The 19,260-nt window shown below is 38.8% G+C and overlaps 1 protein-coding gene across 9 annotated transcripts in view; it reads right to left on the minus strand.

Moving 5' to 3' along the window:
- Positions 1-12,564: 12,564 nt before the first annotated feature.
- LOC100703353 (potassium voltage-gated channel subfamily KQT member 2) overlaps positions 12,565-19,260 on the minus strand; it is a 34,604-nt gene continuing 27,908 nt past the window's right edge. For 6 of the 9 annotated variants that reach the window (XM_019349938.2, XM_019349939.2, XM_019349941.2 and 3 more), the window contains 4 exons: positions 16,815-16,946; positions 16,195-16,263; positions 15,232-15,325; positions 12,565-15,106 (listed from right to left, as the gene is read on the minus strand). In XM_019349938.2, coding sequence (XP_019205483.1) covers positions 14,261-15,106; positions 15,232-15,325; positions 16,195-16,263; positions 16,815-16,946 — 1,141 coding nt within the window. In that variant the 3' untranslated portion in view covers positions 12,565-14,260. The remainder of the gene's footprint in view (positions 15,107-15,231; positions 15,326-16,194; positions 16,264-16,814; positions 16,947-19,260) is intronic. The other 3 variants (XM_005454152.4, XM_013273740.3, XM_003449142.5) reach the window with 1 other exon arrangement.

The following is a 19,260-nucleotide window of genomic DNA, read 5'->3' on the forward strand; positions in this document are numbered from 1 at the left end:
TGACATATCTTTGCAAACAGCAAAAAACTACAACTACAAAAATATATCTAAATTATTACACTTACACAAAAAACCCCTACAAGTTAAAATAGCATCACCTATTTTAACTTCTATGCTGCGCTGCCTTGTTAATTTCAATATTCATGTGCCTATTGTTGTGTCTTTCAGTAATGCCTACAGATTGCCCAGTTTAAAGAGCACCCCATGCTGATAGCTTTAATTAAATGGGGAATGCTTAAGTGCAGCCTGAGTGACTAATGCTGTTCCCCTGATGTTAAGGTTACCATCTGAGGTCCGGTGGGAGTGGGCTCTCATCAATACTTCAGCATGTTCTCAGTAGATAAGTGCTAGCTTTTGCTCCCCTTAGACACAGAAACATCAAGTAGTAACGAATGATCACATGACACATGCTTGCAACAATTTTCAACTTATTTTTAACACAATTGACAATTAGGTTTTGGCCAATCAGTCTGTTTTTAATCATGTAAAGTTACTTTTCATTTAATTCAGAGTGCTGTTTAGCCAAAGCCCTTGGTCTTGACATATGCCTCCTAATTCATTTGATGAGTCCTGGGCAATCATGCCTTCAGGCTCTTATCCAGTGGGACTTTTAATTTAATGGAAGTTTTTTTTTTTTAATGATGTCCAAATAGAGGGACCAGCTGTTTTATCCTGTCTTTCTACCAAAAGGAGATGAAAGCGGAATTCAAATTATATTTCAAATCGTTATTTTGAAGATATTGTGAGTAATAATATTTATGTACAAGAAGATCTAAACCAAAACCAAAAATGAACGCGAGACTCTGGGTGTCTTTGTTGCTCCTAGCGACAAGTGCTTCCTCATAAATGTACCTCGAGTCAGATTTATGAGTCTTCATCAAGGTGTTCCCAACCAAGAAGCTTCCATTTCACAATTAAATTTATAGCTTAGCGTAGTGGCTCACTTGTTGATTGTTACTTAGCCCCACTGTGACGCAAGAACTAAAGTATGTGTCACACAGCATCAGATTGTGCCATGCAATCATTATGTGCATTAAACAATCAAGCTGTGATGGAAAAATAAAACCCAGCCGCATCAAGGACAAAATCTAAAGTGAAAATACATTTGTTATAACCCTAAAATATTAGGTGTCTACCATACCACTGCTGAAAAGGAAAGGATAACTCCAGTCTCTCTTCACATTTCTTCCATGTTGTCTTTACTATCAACAGTATTGCAACAATTTGCATCAGAGACGGAAAAGGGGAAAATTATAATCAGCCTGTGCTGAAGAGTCACAGTCTTTGGGGTCTATACATGATATCGCTATAGTGTCTTGAGCCCTGATACATCTCCACGAGTATCCGAGACAGAAAGTACCCTGCAGTCTCCATGACAACCTAATGAGAAAAAAAAAACCACATGCACAGACTGTATATACTGTAAAAGTTGGATGTAGCCATGGTCCCTTGCTGAAACCTGGAGCTGAGCATCTTTGAGTTTTGAAACCAGATGTGATGAGCGAGGGCTGAATGCGGTCAAGGAGCATAGCATGCTCGTAGTAACTTCTGCATTCAGCTATCACACACAGGTGACAAGCTGCCATTATAAAATAAGATTAGAGAATTAAATGGTGACAACTTCAGAAAATGTCACAAAATGTGTTTATTTTCACACCTGCGAACGTCTCAGCTGTCTCTGTCCATGTTTTTTTTATTGTCCACATCTGTCTTTTCTTTTCGAAAGAGCAAAAATATGATTCCTCCAATTTGGATGCCAGCTGTGATAATAATTACAAGGTGAGTTTGTCTCTGTTGGTGGAAATGGAGAAGACGACGAGATATTAAAGATGGATGAGCGATAATTGTGCTGCTGAGCTTGACGAGACATCCTGGGGTTGCCTATCGTGTTGTCCCCCACCACCCACTGTGATGTGAGATGTACATGGCAGCACTGCCAACATTTTCCTGTAAAAATGTAGTTAGGTTTATAAAGTTTAGCATTAATTGTTGGATTTTTTTTCTTAAGCCGTGTATTTAAACCAGGGACAGATGGTACATGCACAGTTTGGCTCATGGGCAGTCAGTACCTCATTTCTAATAACCAGGGTTAGTTAAATTCTTGCTAAATTACTGCTTTATATATGATGTTTGAATTGGCTGAGCAGTGCACATTGGAATATCCAGTAGGCTAGTAAAAGGTGGGAATATATCTCAGCAGTGCAGCAATTTCTGAAGAGTACCTTGAATGCATTAGCGCAGTGGTTCCCAAACTTTTTTTGCCAGGCCCTCCTTTTTTACAAGAAAAATGTTCGCGCCCCCCCACCACCTAACCCCCCCCCCGCACAAACACATCCTCCAAACACACACACCCATATTTTGTTTACAAACTCCATTGCGGTTTATTTCACACCTCAAACATTTACTAAACATTTAAGCAAATACAAGTAAACGGCAATAAATTACAGGTAGTAATAAAATATACTACTAACTCTTGTTAGTGCTGCGTCCACACCTACACGGGTATTTTTGAAAACGCAGCTGTTTCTATGCGTTTGGGCTTTTCGTCAACACGTAAACGGTGTTGCGATTCACCGAAAACGGAGATTATTTAAAACTCCTTTTTTGCGTTTACGTGTGGACGAGGAATACAGAGTTCGTCACGCAACGTCAAAGGTGTGTGCCTCTTTTCACGTCACGCTGTGCGCCACGTTATTGTTTACATGAGATGAATTGCAGAATGGCAGATAGAGACAAAATACTGTTAATCTGACTATCTTCAGGTTTTACACGCTTACATATACACACGCAGTTACTGTCCCTCCATTTAGAAAGGCAGAGGCGTCACGGTGTAATTATTTTACGTGTATTTTTTTTTCCTGTGTAATAATATTCAACATTGGTATCAATACATTTTTCAAAAAATGTCTCTCTGTGCAAAATGGGTTTAAACACATAAACAGCTGTGGGATACTGTTTGTCCGTGATTTGAACAGGGGGAATAAATTACGGCAGGATCAGCCTGATATTATTTGTATCCCACTGTAACTTTACTGCATAAAGAGCTAACATGTCCAAAATGTCAGGAGTAGTTAGTTATTACAAGAAGTGTTTGTGAACTAAAAATCAAGAATGTGGGATACTGTTTGTCCGTGATTTGGAGAGCCCAGCGCTGCTCCCGACGCAGGGAAACTAATTCTGCAGGGGAGACCTACCTTGGCACTTGTGCAGGTGAAGCCAAAGGGAAGATATGCTTCACCATATTTTCTAGTCTTTGGCTTGGAAGGAAGTTGGTTTGGAAACATATTTGGCGATGCTTCATCTCCTGCTTTGCGTTTGTGTGGGAGCCCCGTCAAAAACCTGTCCACAGTGTCCAAGCGCTCTTTTTTTTTTTTCTTTTTCATACCGCGCCCCCCTGCAATGGCTCTGCGCCCCCCCTAGGGGGCGGGCCCCACACTTTGGGAACCTCTGCTCTAATGCATCAGTGGTCAGACCACATCTTGCTTTTTTTCTCTGTGAGAGTGCCTTAAGTCATTTTGAATCTGAAAGTGTCAAGAAAAAGCAAAGAGGCTATGAAATGTGATGAGTTTGGTATTCCCATATCCAGAATTTCCCATTTCATGTCATTCACAACATCTGAAAAAAAGATACAGGATTATGGGGATTGCAATTCAGTGCAAACCCATATTACCAATAAATTATGTCTCCTCTTCTTTTGGGATGGTGAGCCGAAAGCTGGGAAAACTGCACGTTACTCAGACCAGATCTTTAAAAGTTAAAGGACTCTATGCTGACCATCCTTTTTCAGATCCTTCAGGCAAGCATTGTGTATATGTGTGTATTCCTGTGTGACCTTTTATGGCCAAAGAAGCAGCTTACACATTTTGGGATACTATACGGCTTATAGGTACATGTTTCCAAAGGCAACGATGGACTACAAATGAAATCACCATCATCAAATATCCATAATAAGCTACACTGTTGAGTTTGTGACAGGATGATACCTTTAACAATAATTTACTGAAAAAAGAGATTACACCTGAGAAGCTGCTAGCGATAAAGACTTACGTGTGAGACAAAGTCAATTATTAAAACCAGCTTCTTTAAAATATTGCCCTAATAATGCCTCCAGCAGAAGTCGCATGCTGTGAACAAAGTTAGATAACACTTTATTACCTTTAAATGTCATACTTATGGCTCTGGAGAAACATCTCCAAAGTCGAATATGGATGTTTTCAGATTTAACAGTGAAGCGCCCGTACCTTTGTGACGTAACCATTCAGCATGGGGCTGATGAAGGAAACTAATGAAAGAAATGCTTTTGATAGTGTAACTAAAGCCGTGGCATTACCAGAAGCACTGAGGTTAATTTATGGATATATTAATGCTAGGTGCTCCATATATTTAAATAAAAGCTGAATGGTGCATATCACTGCCATTATCTTACGCTTTGTTTCTTTTATTTTAGATTGTATTTTGTTTCTCCCAATCTCACACACCCTTCAAAAACCTGCCAATTAACTAATGAACTGAAAAAATTACTTTATTTTCAGTACATATAATGTTTATGTCTCTATGCAATATTAATATTCAATTCCACTTACTTCAATTCACTGTTATTTATATAACGCAAAATTAAAACAACACTTGCCTCAAGGCGTTTTATATTGTAAGGTGAAGACCCTACAATAATACAAAGAAAACAGAGAAAACCCCAACAAGCATATGACCCCCTATGAACAAGCGCTTTAGCGACAGTGGGAAGGAAAAACTCCCTTTTAACAGGAAGAAAGCCCCAGCAGACCCAGGCTTAGGGAGGGCGGCCATCTGCTGTGACCAGTTGGGGTGAGGTGGAACAGACAGGAGAGAGATTAATAAAAACACACACAATAAAAAGAATATACACTATGATCTCTGTGCTCTACATGGCCACCTCTCATAATGTAGCTAAGGTTCACTAATAACTCTTTAACCTTCAGATGATTATGGCTCAAGCCTCGAGCAGGTACGTAATGAGACTGTACAGTTACCTTCTGTCGACTCAGTTCAAATCAGTGCTGTGTGTATTACTCTTTAGCCTTGTTCCACATGCACATTTATATACCTACTGTTTAAGCTTTGAGTGGAGGTTTTGCTCCAGTGCTCTCAGTGCCAGTTCATATTGAACAGCAGGCAATATTAGTTTTTAATTCGTTTTTAATTGCTAACAATTTATTTTTCTGTGCTTTGCTCATACTTTTGAATTCAAACCAGTTTAACTATTTGTAAAGTCAGATCTTGCCAACATCATGTTGTTATATTTCAACTCCAAAACTTTCTGAAAACTTTAGTTCCTGGTAGTAATTCATGTTATGTTTTCATCTCTGCAACAGATTCAAGCAGCTTTTACAATAGACAGTACGCATTTGTATCCAGATGATTTCATTTCAGTAAAATCATTGACTTGAGTTATTATGTCTTTGCATGACTTTGTATGCTATTCATGGTTGCATCAGAAATCTGTACATTTTAATACTTGTTTCACCTCCCTGTGCGGTCTTTGACAGCTGTGCACTTCACACTTCACACTGGAATTGCTCCAAGCCCTTCAATTTGCCTATTTTAATGTCTTAACATCTTTTATGTGAGCTTCAGTTCATATGCTCTGACCTCCTCCCATTCTAGGCCTCCTTCATTCACGTTTATCTCATTTCTTATTTAAAACAGCTGACTGGTTCTCTGACCTTCAGCTTGTCATTCTCCTCACATGTGAATATCAAGGGAATAAAAAGAAGGACCTCCACCCCCCCACCACACCCCACCTCCACCCACCCAAAAGCCTTTAGAGCCTTCAGACTTCACTGGCTTTATTCAAACACTGTCTCTATCCACAAACGCTACTAAATGGCCCATGCTTAGAGAGCTTTGCAGCTCATTTGAACCTCTGTGAAATTACATTAACTCAACATACGCCAATCAAGCCTCCCTCCAGCATTAATCACTAAATCAGGCCAGGTCACCACGCACACACTTTAACTTCTGCCAAGCTGTTAATTAGAGCTGGCGTATCGCCAATGAAATAATCAAGGCATCAATAAATTATCAAATCATTTCCTATCCAAGAAAGAACAAGACCCGGCATTATCCTCCACCTCACAATCTCACTGCCATTTTTATGCTGCTTAATTTTTCATTTGTTTGTTTTCTTTCTTTCTTTGTTATTTGCACCGCTCTTACCCTTCGCTTCTTCTCTCTTATTCCAGGTGAATAAAATTTTAATGTTAGTGAAGGTGGGCAAAGCCATTAGGATGAGTGCATTGCAACCAGCTTCTGAGAATTTGACAACCCCTTCACATGATTAATAACCCTGAAGTCATTGCCAGACTGAAGCATCTGATGGTCTGCTTGAAAGATAAAGTCCAATAACCCAATAGCAATAAAATCTGCATCTATTAGATTGCTACCACTGGCTCAACATATCCTGATGACAGATCCTCCCCCTGCCGACTAAAGAATTAGCTGACTGTTCCTCCCTTTTTGCTGCTTAGCCAAAATGGTGGCCATCAGACTAGGCTTTGTGACCATCCGGGTACTCAAAGTACATTTCATGTAGCCACTGTGAATGCACTGGTTGAATCTGATCCACACAATTATTCTGAATCTATATGGATTATCCATGTTACTCTGTGGCCTAATTTATGCTTTAACTTCCAAATGCAAGAGCTCGAACTACTGTGGTTCATAGAAATAGCATACATGATTATGCATTGTGTCTAGCTTCTGTAAATATTTAAGTATTTCATGCGTCATGTCAAGCAGATATACAGTCTACCTGGTCTCTATGACTTCCAACTAGGAAATCATAGTATTAAGTATTTCTTTTAGAAATTGTCCAATTGTTCTGGTCTTGTGATGTGGTTGCAACAGTGAAATCATTGCCTGCAAGGTCAGCTTTCACCCAAGTCCATGTCTACACAGCTCTTGGTAGTCATTTTAGCTCAGTGTGTGCTCAATGAAAACTCCTTTCCTCAGTCTGCAGCATGAACGCGTGTGCTCAACTTTTACATGAATATTGTTTATTTAAGCTCCTCTTATAAATAGAAAACTTTTATTGTTCTTTATTATCATTGCTTCGTTGTTTACTTGGAGTTTAATTATTTTTGTTAGCTTTGAGTGAAATTATGTGCTGTTCATAAATAAGGATTTATTGGGTGAGATTGATGATGGGCTCAGCAACTCTTTTCTTTTTCTTTTTAATGATTTTGGGTTGTCTTATTTATCTTGTTAAATGCTGTAGCTTTGTTAAGACAAATGAGTGCAATCCTTATATGGTAGTATTTGTATAAGTCGGGGTGTAAACTTAAATACATTTGCAAATGCACATATGTGCATTCGCAGAACCTCTTGAAATCTAAATATAGTCGAACAGAGCAGGAAGGGCAGAGAAGGATGTGATGCAGACGATGCACTGCATCACTTTCCCGAATGTCCCTGAAGATTCACTAATTTGTGTGAAGTTATATAAATAGTTGAGTAATAATGATTGGCATCTGATATTATTAGACTTAAAGTATCTGTCAGCTTCATTTTACAGTGTCAGTCTTCACATTACCCATGATGACAGATCTAGTCAGCTTTTCCTTAAGAGCACAAACATCTTTTTTTAAAAAGTTGGGAATAGATGTAAAAAGTAAAAAGTAAATAGACGCGAATCAAATTATCTCCAAGTCATTTAAATCCTAAATTTAATTTTTTTAAGGGTCATAACTTTTGAAAAAACATACTCATAATGAAATTAAATGTAAGCAAAAATTTGTGTTGTGCATTCATGATGCATATTTAATAATATAAAATGTTACTTATACTGCATATTAAAGATGGTCATCCATTTGTTACTGTGGTCCTGTTTCTATGTTTTACAGGGCAGATGACACAAACACAGGAGACTGGGAAAAAATTCCAGAATCCAAATCATTATTCCAAAACAGGTCATGCACAGGAAGTCAATGGAATATGTAATACACACGAAGAATTACTTAAAAACACAATAAAGAACACAAATGGAACATTTGTTACAAATTAGTTTCTGGAGTCTGGTTTTGACGCCTCAAAATGAGAAATTTCACCATCTCAGCCTTATGAAACAAAAGAGGGGCAGGTCTGACTGTGCAACTGCATGCTCGTTGGCTAACAACTTGTCATTCATAAGTCTTCCTTGTTTGAACATAGAATTACCAAGATTATTAGAATAGAGTTAAGTTTTATTTAATATGAAATTAAAAGACTGTAAACTCAGCTGGAAGGTTTTACAGGGGTTGTCTGAAAAACATTTTTCAAAGACTTTGTCCCGACCCCTGGTGGCAATAAAAAAGAATGCAGGTTTGAGGTACTCCCATTATGGTTTTATTTTTTGGACCCAGAAGCTACATTCATCTCTTACAGCAGCGGTCCAAAGACCCCGGGCCAAAGACCGGTACCGGTCCATGAGAGTTGAGGCTCGGGTGTGAAATTTATGGTTTTCAGGGTTTTTATAGTTAACTCGGTTCCCCTGGGTCTTTTCCCGTGTTGTAGTTGTGTGTCTTATTTTGAAAAAAATATTTACGCGTTACCATAGCGACCAGAGAGCATTAAGTGGCAGAGAGGAGGATGTTACTCTCAATGTTGTTGGCGCATTTCAGGAGGATGCTGCTAATAAAGCTGTACAATTACACAGTGAATTCGTGTTTATTGTTATATTTACAAAATACCACAGTTTTTGTCTTGGTCGTATCATTTTATTTTGTTGTATTTATCCGTGACACCTTAAAGACCGGTCTGTGAAAATATAGTCTGACATTAAACCGGACCGTGGCGCAAAAACTGTTGGGGACCGCTGCACTACAGCGTATAGAGTTGGTCATATTGTCCTTCCATCAAAAAGCATACCTTGTTTTTTCCTCCTCTCAATGATTATTAGTGAAAGGAATTATTTATTGAATTAATAATGAACTCAATAGAATCTGATTTAGTAAAGCACTATTGTCTCATGTCCTTCTTTTGTATACAGCCTATATGAACTCTGGAAACGATTTGTATTACATTCGTTTTCATTTGAAATGAATGTAAAGCTTCTCATTCGTTTGTCAATCTGCATCATTTCAATAAGGCATTCAGTCTACTTTGAATCTGCACTGAAAGAAACGAGCTCTGAGTTGCTTCTGTTACTGGGTTACAGTTGTCAAGCTTCATAATCGATCATATTTCACCACAGAAAGATGAAGAATTTTTGACCTTCCCACATGTAAACTCAAATCTCTTCTCTATTGAAAAATGAAGCAGCCTAGGCAATTACTACATTGTACACTGTAAGCAATTCAAGGACTATGTATTCAATAACGCCCACAAGCTACGTCAGTTTTTACCTGTCATTATACATTTCTTTGTGTCCCTAATGGAAGACTGGTCTAGCTGAAGCAGTGTTAACATGAATATCGTAAAAGCATCCTCAGTGCTCGAAATAAATGATTTTGTTTATTTTACTGCCTAACTCAGCAGTTAGACCTTTTCTACCATGTTTGACTCCAGAAGTTAAAAAAAATTCATACCCCATTAACATTAAAAAGAATTTAAAAGAATTTAAGGTAAGCAAGATAGAGTCAATAAACTCTTTATTTTTCCCTTAAAAGAGTCAACTATGTGTCATTCTGTCGTTTTTCATTTCTCATCATGACCATCAAGACATTGTTTCCCTGACTATGCATTAATCGATGCCACTGATAGAAACGCCTTTCATATTCACTGCAGTGTTTTTACAGCGTCTGTGGAAGGGGAGCAGTGATTACATCAAACCATTAATTACTGCTCTTTCATGACACATACGCATATTATTTTTGTTTCTTCATGGAAATTTTTATCATTTGGTGTGAAACATATCCTGATATGACACAATCAAGTCGCACTGTATCATAACGAGGAAGGTGATTTTTGGCTTTTGTAGGCGGCACAGAACAAAATGAAATAGGAAAATGAGCACAGTAATAATTCATGCAAGACGAAAAGTCAAGCTCTGTCAATCACAGAATATGCTGGCTCAGATTAAACTGCCTAAGCTGCTCTTGCCTGCCTTTTGTTGCTGCTTTGTCTAAAAGACACTTGGCTATCCACCTCCACCCCAGCTTCTCAATTTAATTTTGTGTCTGACTTATCAGTGTGATATTTGTTATCCTTAAATCCTGCTCTGTTTCTTACCGTAGTGGAGTGTACTCCACATGCTCTTCCCGCCTTGGGTTTTCCATTTATGTACACGGAAAGAAGAGCTCTCAACACCTTAGGCGTTCCACGCTTGCACGTGGAAGGAAGAACAGACGCATACTGTCATTATATCTGCTTCATGAAGCCTTCACAGAAGCAGAGCAGAGGATGCTAAAGAAAAGACGGTAAGGTCAGTGACTCAGATTCAAATACTCTTTAGAGTGTGGCCAAGTGGAGCCACCTCCAATGAAATCCACCATACCTTTGTCTTAAGCTTAACCACAGTAAAAAAAAAAAAAAAATAGCTGGCTTTGGCTTTGGAGCTATATTTTTTATTCTATTGTCTTATGGGAAAAATATGTTTGGTCACAACTCACAAATAGCCTGTGGAATACATGTAAGCAAGGTGTTCACATGCGAGTTACAAATAGTTATGCCAATTTATAGCCAGCTAATTAGTAAAGTCAGGCTGTATTATATCAATGAATGTGTCATATCCCACCTCCGGTCTGATAAATGGATGACTGGCTTTTAGGGAATTAAAATCAATTCTGTAATTTTCTGATGATTGATGAAAAGCATCTGTCCATTCATACACGTCTGTCCTATACATGATTATATATGTTGTGGTGTATGCATTTATTGGTTTCACCTATTTACAGCTTAATATTAGAGCCACACTCTTATGCCGGGTGAGTATAATGAAAATCCACTGCAATCATGAAGCAGTAAAGATTGCCTCTTGTCTTGTCTTGTTGAAATGCAGCCTGCATGTAATCAATGCAAATTGTGATATATGTTGCCCAATCTTATATTTACACAGCCAGAATTTCCTGTCTGTATGTACACAGAGAGAGAGAAAGAGAAAGGAAGGTCATCTGTCTCTGCCCTTGTTGGACATTGACGACTTATTGCTGATGCTATTTAACACTATAGGGAATACATAAATAAATGTTTACATGGACATTACCAGGCCAGACCTGGACACAAACACGGGTAGAGTCAAGGACACAGAGTCACTTCTGACAAAATATGGTTTAAAAAAGAGCTCATGAAATAACAAAAAACATAAATGAATTTACTTATACATGCAAAGTGCAATCTGTTCAGTGAGCACAAGTGTCATTTTCAGAAAATCTGACTCTGTAAATGCGACAGAGTGGTTTAGGTGTTGATGAGGCTACTGGAACAGCTACATTTTGCATCCTTTTCTGTCAGTGCAACACGGTGGTGAAACATGTCAGCACGCATGCAGTCCATCTGTTCTCGGTCTCTCTTTTGAGAGCACTTTTGTAATATTCGAGTCACTATTGGGTTTATTGATTGGCAGCTTTTCCACCATCCATCATCAAAGGGTGAGTCTCCTACGTCTGTACAGACTGTTTAAATTCCAATCCTCTCATCTGTGAATGTCCTGTGCAGATTTAGCCAAGCAGTCCTGAGGATTCAGATTAAGATTAGCTGTGGTGTCATGTTTTTAATTAGTGTTTTCCACAGCAAAACACAGACTTTCATCATTTTTAAGTTATTTGCCTTATAGAATGAGTTGTAAGTCCTTGTGCCTGCTGGTTGGTTGTCCTTTGGTCTACATTGTAGGTGCTCAAACTGATTGCAATTCTCCAGGTGCTACCAAGAGTAAACAAGCCTTAGGTGCTGTGTCACCATCACTTGACTTTTATTAATGGGCCACTCCAGTTCTATTTGTATCACCTTTTCAACTAAAATCCTGGCCTCACAGCACTTAACAAATTGGCTGATCCTGTGACCTGCCTTTGCTATTTCACTAACAATAAACAATGGCTGTTAACCAATACTAGTTAGGCTGTTCAATAAACTGATTAGGCAGTAAAGAAATGTACTTTTTGCTGATGTAGACAGATAAGTAGGATAGTAAGTATCAATGTTTTAACTATGCTATATGTTCAAAAGTATTTGGACGTGTCCATTTTTCCTGGCTTTTGCAGCACGTGTTTGATCTGTGACAACAACAAATGATTAAAATAAACCATTTTGTTTCTAGGCACCTTTGAAGACCTTCACTTTACATGCAAATTAATGTCAAAATCAAAGTCTGGACTTAAAAAAAAAGAAAAAAAGGAAAACACCAAAGACTTGAAAGTCTTTAAATAACAAATTGAACCAACAAACTAACAGAACAGACTATCTTAAAAAGATGTGTTTTAAGACTGGCTTTAGTTAAGGAGACAGTGGTTTGCATCCTTAGTTCCAGTTAAGGGGACTTGTCTTTCTGTCTTTCCAGAAGCCACTAAAATGAAGTTCTTGGTTGCCATCTAGTGACAGATGTATTCCATTACATCATTTCCATAGCTAAAGACACCATTTCTCTTCATTTTAAAAAAGTCATCAAAAGATCGATTTTTAGTGATGCACAAAGTTTTATTTTTGAACAAGACAAAGGTGCAGTTACACAATGGTGCTGATCTACTGTATCATGTAAAACCCTACATGTCTTTTCAATGGGTTGTAAAAAACATGCCAGCAAGTTGCTTCCTGATTTTGCTGAAAAATATGGACCGTGTATTAACAGTCTCTATTGAATTACACTTCCTTGGTTATAATGTAAATGTTAAAATGTTGGCATTGGTTAAATTTAACAAGAACTGTTCATGCTTCAAAGGTTAGCATTATCAATGGCTAAATGTGCAACCTGAAACATCTGCTCTGAGGCCAAAGAACCCACCATAACAATTTACATACACTACTGTTATAAAATGTTAAAAATGAAATTGTTGATTTGTGGACCTCTAAAATTTTGGTGTGGAAATAAGGCAACAATTTTAAAGGATGAGTTCTTGATTGCGTTGCTTGCTTTTTATTGCATTTCCTCATTTAGTCTGAAACTGACGTAGCATCAGAGAATCTAAATGAAAGTTCAATGCACTGCAGGCTAAATACCATCATGTCAGAGTAACAAGTGAGAGAGTTTCACGTGCACTCAATCCAGCTTCAACGCTGCATGCCTTGTGATAACAATACAAAATGTACAAGCAAATGCCCTTCCTGTTCTCATACCTGTGCAGCATTAAACATCTGCTCTTGTATTTAATGTGTATAGAATTTTATGAACATATTTACCCAGAAAAGAAGAGCTGTTGAAATTAGCAAGCTCAGGCTGCATTTACATGATTGGAATTCAAGCAAAGCTCCTTAGAAAAATTTAAACATAGCTTGAAACCAGTCATTCATGCACTTTTTTTTTAAAATTCACCACTCTCTCTTACTGTATAGAAGAAAAACACAGTTTGACTGTTCGTCACTGTTTGGTTTTTGCAACCTACTTAACACAGTCCCTAAATCAATCATTTATCATGCCATGCAGGTGGTTCAGGAGTATTCAGTATTACTTTAAGGGGAGTTCTTCCATAGTATTACATAAATGCCAGGCTGAATTAATAATGAAGCATTTTTTCTTTTTTTTAATCAGCAAGAATCTAACTGATCATCATAGCTAAGGTTTTGGCAACATAACACCTCAAGACATCCTAAGGTATAGAAGTTATCAAGACACTACGTTAACCACGTGATAAGATTTCAACAGTCTCGCGTTACAAACTCCAGCAAGCTTTTGAATGTTAAAGTGTTCAGTGTTTAACAGAAGAGGTGCTGAAATGCTACTCAAACGTCTCATAAGAGGAACTAAAATGGCAATTCTCTTTATTGTTTCATACAAATCCACACTGTGTAAGTGTCGTCTCACTAAGTACCATAACGAAAAGGCTTCTTGTCTAAGTTAAAGAAAGGTTTCTAAACAGCTATTTAATCAAAATCTGAGTGGATACAAAAGTAACTGTAATCGAGCATTGCCAGTGAACTGTTACATCACAAACTTAAATGTTGATAAAGGATAATCCCGTTGTTTTTGTGAGAACTCGTTTTTACCGTTATCGCAAAAAGACAACTGCTCATAACCGCCCACTTGACCCAACCGAGTCTGTATCAGCCATCATCTACAGTAAGCCTCTGGCCACGAGGTCTAATGATACGGTCATGTTGGCAATCGGGGCATCAGCCTCTGTCACAATCAGCAGGTCTGCCAGCAGAGCAGTCCTTTCTACTTCAGCCCAGCCCACCCCCTTTCTCCACCTGAGACCTCTCCGGTGAAAGACAGAGGCGAGGGAGCACAGAGGTCAGAGTCTGTGTCCGACTCCCCCTCTGCTAGCAATGGTCTGACCCTGGCACAGAGTGAAGGTCCGCCTCCGGCTTCGGTCCCTGCTCCGGCTCCCCCTCCTAAGCCTGTAAAGAACGAGGGCCCAAAGAAGTCCTCCTTGGCTTGGGAGATGCTGAAGCCGCTGAACGAGCGCTCCAGCTCCTCATGGTCAACCGACGGGATGGAGAGGGATGTGTCACTATCTACTGCGGTGACCTCTCGATGGCACCTGTGCCTCCTGTTGCGCCTTCTGCTGTGGGAGCCGCTCTCTCTGCCGCTGCCGCCCTGACCCGAAGAGGATCGGTCATGAGCTGGAGCAGGTGGAGGTGGGAGGCGGAACAGGGTGGGCGAATGGTCACCGCTGCCACCTACTGGCGAAGGGGTGTTGGCCACGCTGCTGTTCCAGGCAGGTTGGCTGATGGGGTTTTGCAACTGGTGCTGCCAGGAGGTAGAGGGGCGGCTGTTGCTCCCAGAGGGAGTACCAACTGATCTCGGCATGGATCGACCGAGTAAAGGGTCTTTCTTTTCCAAAGACCCGTCAGAGCATGGGACATCTGCTGCTGAGCATGTCTTCACCTCCTTTACCTCCTCTTTTACCTCCTTCTCCTTGCTCTCTTCGGGGCTGTGGTAAGGCGGGGCTGGATATGGCTCCCTGGAGTTGAAAAAGGCCTCTGTTTCGGAACGGGGGATGCCCATACGCTGCACATACACATTGACCAGGAAGTCGAGTTTCCTGTCCATGCAGACCACCTGCAGAAAGACAAAAAACGGTGTTCCATCAGAGGAATCGACATAAGTCATAAAAGATTTGATGTTGGCGGGAAAAGAAAAACTTCCCAGACTGACCTTCACAGACCTGGGTGAAACATTCCTACCTGCTTTTCCACTTTGACCAGACGTCCCATCATACTCTGGTCCTCCACAGCATCTCCTTCACCTTTGGGACCTTTACCAACTATCTGGTCAACTCTAACATTTAGAGAAAAAAGTGTCATATATTAGATTATAATATGGTTATACAAGTGTATATTTATATGTATAGTAGATATGCTCTGTTTTGCCACAGGGTCTGACCCCAATTTTTTTAACTCAAGAAGTTTAGGATGCCAAAATGTAGATTAGTCTTGCATTGAAGAGTAATGAAATTATTTAAGGTGATGATTGTTGTCAAGCTGCAAATAAATATTTTTGAATGAATAAATGATGGCCTTACAGAAGGTGAACGTTTCCTGAGACACTACTGAGTTCAGGTGGATGGTGTGGACGCATGCATAATGTGAGTAAGACGATCTTTTTTTCTTTTCTTTTTTTTTTCTTTCAACAAAACAGAGTCTAAACTGAAGGGACATTTTGTCTGCAGCCAAAATGCATCACTTGGCATGCTTCGGTGGTGCTTCATGCTTCATTTCACATCCTACTAGGGGAGCTCTCCCTCTGTCTTTCTGCTAAGAGAGCAAGCATTTAGCACTTCAAACCCCTCTTGAGCGAGGCCATGTGTAACGGCTCGTTAAGATTCAGTGAGCAAATGGCAAAATGTCTTTTTTTAGCCTTTCCTTGACAGCAGCTGATATCATTTGCCACCAGCGCTAACAGAACAACATCCTTAAAATGTTCTACGTAAAGCAGTCTGTTAAGCCATTTCACTTATTTACTATTGCACCTGTACCCCTACTTTCATGTATCACAATCCCGCTAGCTCAATGAGACATGCCAATGGCTTGAACTCAAAAGGGGTTCCATCAATCGAACCAGTAAGGTAGCATGTAACTGCTACTATGGCATAAGGAGGATAATGCTGATAAAATGGTCATTCTAAAGGTGCAGTCTATTAACCTAACCTAGGAACTTCAGTGGACTTCTTATGGCGAGGTGTTGTTGGGGGAGGGGGACCCACAATCATATCTATCCTGGCAAGGCACACAGAGACGATATGAGTGCAATGCAGAATGAAGCAAAGTGGGAATCACATCAGGTATGGAGAACACGTCTGCAATATATTCCAAACACACGAGACATACGGTGAGTCTGGCTTGTTTCATGGATGGAAAGTGTGTGTGATTCACTGTTGGAATATATTTCTTGTACATGTTAGACCTTCAGGGGATCAGGGTGTGAGGAGCTCGTTTGTAGGAGGGAAAACTGACATAGAAAACAATGTGAATTAGACATCAGTGTTACATCCAAAATCAATCTGTGGCACGTTCAGAGCTGAAGGAGAGACCAACAATAGGATATATAGCTACTGATATATGTAACAGATCTGAATACAACACATGTATCTGGATAAATGAAACGGGCAAATCAATGGCTTGTGTGTCACAACATGTGTGTATCCAGTGACCACTAAAAGCACTTTGTTAGTAGATGAAAGCTCCACTGTTATATTACGCTAACTAAACTAACTACTGACACATATTTCTTAAAGAACTGACTAATTTAAGAGTAAAGGACTTCTTGCCTGGTCTGCAGGTTCTTAATGCGCGACAGCATGTCCAGGTGACCAGCGGAGTACTGCTCAATCACGTCCATGACATCGTAAGGTCGCAAGCTCTCTTTGAACCTCCTCTTTGACACCAGGAAGCTCATGATGCTGGGGGGGAGAGGGGGCGAGACATCGTTGTTAAACGTGTCATGTGACAGGAAAACAAATGACCAGATCACAGCAGACATTTCAGAATAACTCCCAAAAATTCTCCTGCTCAAACAAACAAAAAATGCAATGCGGATTAAAATGCAAATGAAATATAACAAATCAAAGGTTTATTTATTTAAATGATTAATGCTTTAGGAAAATATGATTGGCACAAACTGAATGCACACCAAATAAAGTCATTTGATCACATTGATCAGATAACATTTTACACTGTACGTATGGAACAGAATTATATGGAAAATTTACATGTAACCAACTTAAAACCAACATTTTGGGCATAAATTTTTGGTAGCTGATGGTTGTCATCCATTTTGCATTAAATATATATTTTGTCTCTCAAATATCCACAAATGTGTCCTTTGGCAACTGTAATGCATGAGGTGAGACAGGTCTTTCATTCCCAACTTATGAAACGGGGCCTTTTGTTTTTTTTACAAAATGTCATTTTTGTAATATGTAGCATAAAGTTGTGAAGAGCTCTATTTTAAACCACTTTTTTTTAAACATAACCAAGCAGTTTATGATGACTAATCCTAAACCAATAGTTTTTGCTGCCTTCTGAATCACCACAACCTCCACATCCTCCTAATGAGACCAGTTATTTCTCAGCTGATGCATCGAGGCACCAGCGTCAAACGACACATCATGCACATCTCTGGACATCAGCAGCAGCTGACACCCCGGCATGGCAACCAGTGTTGGTCAAGTTCCTTGAAAATAGTAATTAGTTACTAATTACTGATTACCTCTCCAAGAAAGTAATACTTATTTTCAAAAGTAATTAGTTACTTTTCTTTTTCAAAACATGATACACAACCTGAATACATAATAAAGTAATAGACCTTTCAGCCCAATTCTATTTTTTTTGCATAATGCATCATATAAAATCGAATCAAATGAAAAAGTTTCTTTTTAAAACTTGTCGTAATCTTTTAACTTCATGCACATTGCATCAAGCAAAAATTAAATTATATGCAACTGTCTTTGACTTGAAAACAGTAGTTGCATATAATTTAACATTATATGCTAAATTATATCAATTTAGCATTTAAATCTATTTAAATGCTAACATTTAAACCTATTTTCTGGATTTTCCAGAATATAAAATAAAATCATTTTTTGTGTTTACACTCACTCTTTCAAATAGATGCAAGCAAAACGCCACAAAAAATAAATGAAATCAGAGATTCAGCAGCACTATATCCTGTCACAGTTTATTTTCACCTGTTTAGCAGGAGTGGGGGAAATGGGAAAGTAACAGTAACCTAATACATTTTTTGCTATTGTAATCCCTTTACTCGTTAATTGAAAAAAGTATTTGAATTACAGTATAGCGTTACTGCCCATCTCTGATGGCAACACATTAGTCTTGATAGTGTCACCACAGGCCAGTGAGAAAAATACACTAAACGGGAAGCAGTTAAATGGATTTTTTTGGTAATTTTAAATTTAAACAATTACTTTTCCCACTGTGACATGTAAAAATCTCCCCCAAAAAGGCTGTAATGAGTATGTATTGTAACTTGGTGTTAACCCTTTTAGAAGCACCATAGAACAAGTCTGCCAGAGATTGTCTTTTACATTTTGTTAAAAGAAAATTGTACATAATGTGATCAGCTACATGAAATGTGCTCTTTTTTGGATCACTAAGCAAACCACGTCTACGTGACTTTTCAGCTAATAACTCTTGTGATGATGAACTTATTCAGCTACTAACCGCTTCCTGTTTTCAGACAACATTCAGATGTAGAAAAGAGAAAAACCCACTGCTCTGAGTGACGCTGTTATCTTTGTACACACACACACACACACACACACACACACACACACCTACACACACACACACACACACACACACACACACACAGACAAGTATAAATAAAGCACGCAGACAGTGATGAGACGCAGGTCTTGCGTTCCATGACTGCCCTCGCGAGTAAAGACAACTGCAGTTTTTGTGTTTTCTAACTCAGGTGTCTTAGCTGAAGAACTACGGGGTGATTTTTAAAAATCCCCTGTCACATTTTTACATGCTGTAGTGCCATTTTAAGTGCAATAAACTACAAAGAAACTGAAAATCATTTTTGTTTTTTACACATTTTTCTAGTTACAGAAATTTCAGAGGTATATCCCTCAAAACTGCAAACGCAAAAAAGTTGCACAAAATACTTTCCAACCACAAGAAATTTATTTTGAGTGTCTTTATAATTTCATTTTTGAGAAACACAAATTTTTGTGAACTGCAAACCCC

This window comes from Oreochromis niloticus, linkage group LG20, assembly GCF_001858045.2.
Source record: "Oreochromis niloticus isolate F11D_XX linkage group LG20, O_niloticus_UMD_NMBU, whole genome shotgun sequence".
Taxonomy (NCBI): Eukaryota; Metazoa; Chordata; class Actinopteri; order Cichliformes; family Cichlidae; genus Oreochromis; species Oreochromis niloticus.